This window comes from Buceros rhinoceros, unplaced genomic scaffold (assembly GCF_000710305.1).
Source record: "Buceros rhinoceros silvestris isolate BGI_N320 unplaced genomic scaffold, ASM71030v1 scaffold11623, whole genome shotgun sequence".
NCBI classification, from domain to species: domain Eukaryota; kingdom Metazoa; phylum Chordata; class Aves; order Bucerotiformes; family Bucerotidae; genus Buceros; species Buceros rhinoceros.
This window is the reverse complement of record NW_010403056.1, coordinates 3,125-5,299: the sequence shown is the minus strand read 5'-3', so window position 1 is coordinate 5,299 and position 2,175 is coordinate 3,125. Positions and strand designations below refer to the sequence as shown.

Below are 2,175 nucleotides of genomic sequence, written 5' to 3'. Positions count from 1 at the left end.
GTTCAGCAGTGGTACAGCTAGTGCACATTTATTCTGCTCCTGTTTTTTAATGTAAGCATCTGACTCCAGTTAACCAGGGCACTCTGGGGATGGGTGGTGGGTTGTGATTCAGACTGTTCTTTTAAACCTGGTTTTAGCGAACTGAACCGTTTTGTCACAGTCACTGTACCCCTGAGGATTGTCTCCATCCATTCTACCAACTCCAGATATTGTCCCTAGGTAACTTCCTGTTCCTTAAGGTCTCCCTGAGCCCCCCTCAGCTCCTCACTGGGACCTGCGGGGTTCCTGCTCCGCTCGCCGGCTCTGGCAGCAGTGCTGCAGACACGCTCCAGCACGTCGGCCTCTGCTCTGGCACCAGAGGAGCTGACTGTACTGAAAGGACGAGAACGCTCCTGCTCTCCAAAGAGCCTGCGTGTCGGCGTTGGGCTTTGGCAGACTGAGCGGCTGTCTGGGAAATGTCACTGGTTTTCAGCTGCAGGTAGTTTTTTCAGGCCTCGGTACAGACAGTCATTTTCAAATTGAATTACAAACTGGCCTTGTTTTGTTAAAGAAATACAGTGAATGTAGCATGTCCACTCTGCTTAAACAGCAAACTTCCGTCTTTGCCATTTAAATTAATTTAGCAGGAGGGAAGATCTTATGGAGAGATGCCGAGGTAGCTCTGTACATCTGTCAGCCCCTAGACAGCTTGCTCAAAAAGAGCAGAGCTGAGGAGTGCTGCGTAAATGCCTGAAGAATCCGCAGGTGCTGCGTGTCCCCGGTCCCCCTCCTGACCCAGTGTGGGTGCAGCGTAGAGATACCCTCTGAGAAAGCTTGGGCTGGGTTTGGGGGTTTCTCTCTGGGTTCCCCCCACTCCTTTTTTGTTGTCACTGGTTCATTTCAGTTCTCTGCTTCCCAGCGGAGGAAGTCACAGGTTAGGTCAGCTAATCGTTATTTATTTTCTTAGTCTTTTGGGGGTCCATAGGAACAGACGGTACCTCTGCGAGTGAAGCAGTGGCTGCTGCGTGCCCCTTTGCAGACCTCTGTGCTGTGGAAGGCTGGAGATACTAAGGCATTAAAAACCCTTATGAGGCCAATCATGTTCCCACTCTCCTGGTAGAGAAGCCAGGTTACGGAAAGACTTTTGTTTTCCAAAGCAGGTTCAGCGTGAGGTTTTTGAGTAGTATATTCATCCATCTTTAACATCCTGCTAGACTGCCAAGGGTGCCACATCCTTGGGCTTTAATTTCCTGATTAAAGCACTGTTTGCACTGTTCTCTGCAGCTGGTGGAGAGGCATTGACCCCCTGGCCTTTGTGTCTCATGGACAGGCACCACCAGGATCCGCCATCCAGCCCACCCTGGTCTTGTCTGTGTCCAGCATGGATGCTGGGAAAGCTGCTGTATTTTTGTTTGATATCTAAAACCAACTCCCACAGGAGTAATGCTGGCCTCAAACTATTTTGCAGCATGTGTCCTTTGTCAGCTGAGAGTGCATTTTCTTTGAAGACACAACGCAAACCACAGTCCTGCCTTTTTAAAGGACTCTCTGACAGAAAAGACAGCATCTGGTACAGTGTTTGTGTGCCTCCCGCAGCTCTGTTTCTGCCCAGGCCTAGCGTCAGGGGTGGAAACAGCCCTGGACTGCCATTCAGGTCCATGGGGAAGCTGCAGCTCTCCACCAGCACTCTTCAGCAGCATCTCTAGTGCTCGTCCTCTTGCTCTGCAGCACAGCGAACTGTCCGTCGCCGCTGGCCTCCCGCCACGGGAGCTGTGCGATTTCCCCGGGTCGCCCTGCTCGGATAGTTAACGTGTGGGAGCGAGTGGTGGAAACTGTCAGGTCGCGTTAAACGTGTGTGAAGGGGAAGCGCTGCCTATGTGTTCACACGCCTTTTTGTTCCCATTGCAGAAAGGCGACGAGCTGGAAGAAGGAGTGACCAGCGAAGGTAAGCAGAGATGCCCGTGGCTGTGAGCTGTTCTCAGGTTAGTGCACAGACCGAGTCATCCGCTCTGGTCCCTGCTGAGATGCTGACTTCTCCCAGCCCGGCGTTCCTCAGCAAATGCTTCTGCACTCGGACAGGCAGGAGAAGAGCGTTTCAGAGCAAAAAGTTGGTATTTGCAGCGTGAGGAGCCCTCCTGGCTCTGAGTGCTTCCCTGCCATCTTCCGTGGCTGAGCACGGTGTTGTGTGCCAGCAGG

General features: G+C 52.4%; 1 protein-coding gene across 1 annotated transcript in view; it reads left to right on the top strand.

Moving 5' to 3' along the window:
* TOM1L2 (target of myb1-like 2 (chicken)) overlaps nucleotides 1–1,924 on the top strand; it is a gene marked incomplete at its 3' end in the record, with an annotated part of 30,613 nt that extends 28,689 nt beyond the window's left edge. The window contains exon 13 of the mRNA XM_010132858.1: nucleotides 1,888–1,924. Coding sequence (XP_010131160.1) covers nucleotides 1,888–1,924 — 37 coding nt within the window. The remainder of the gene's footprint in view (nucleotides 1–1,887) is intronic.
* Between the last annotated feature and the right edge of the window lie 251 nt (nucleotides 1,925–2,175).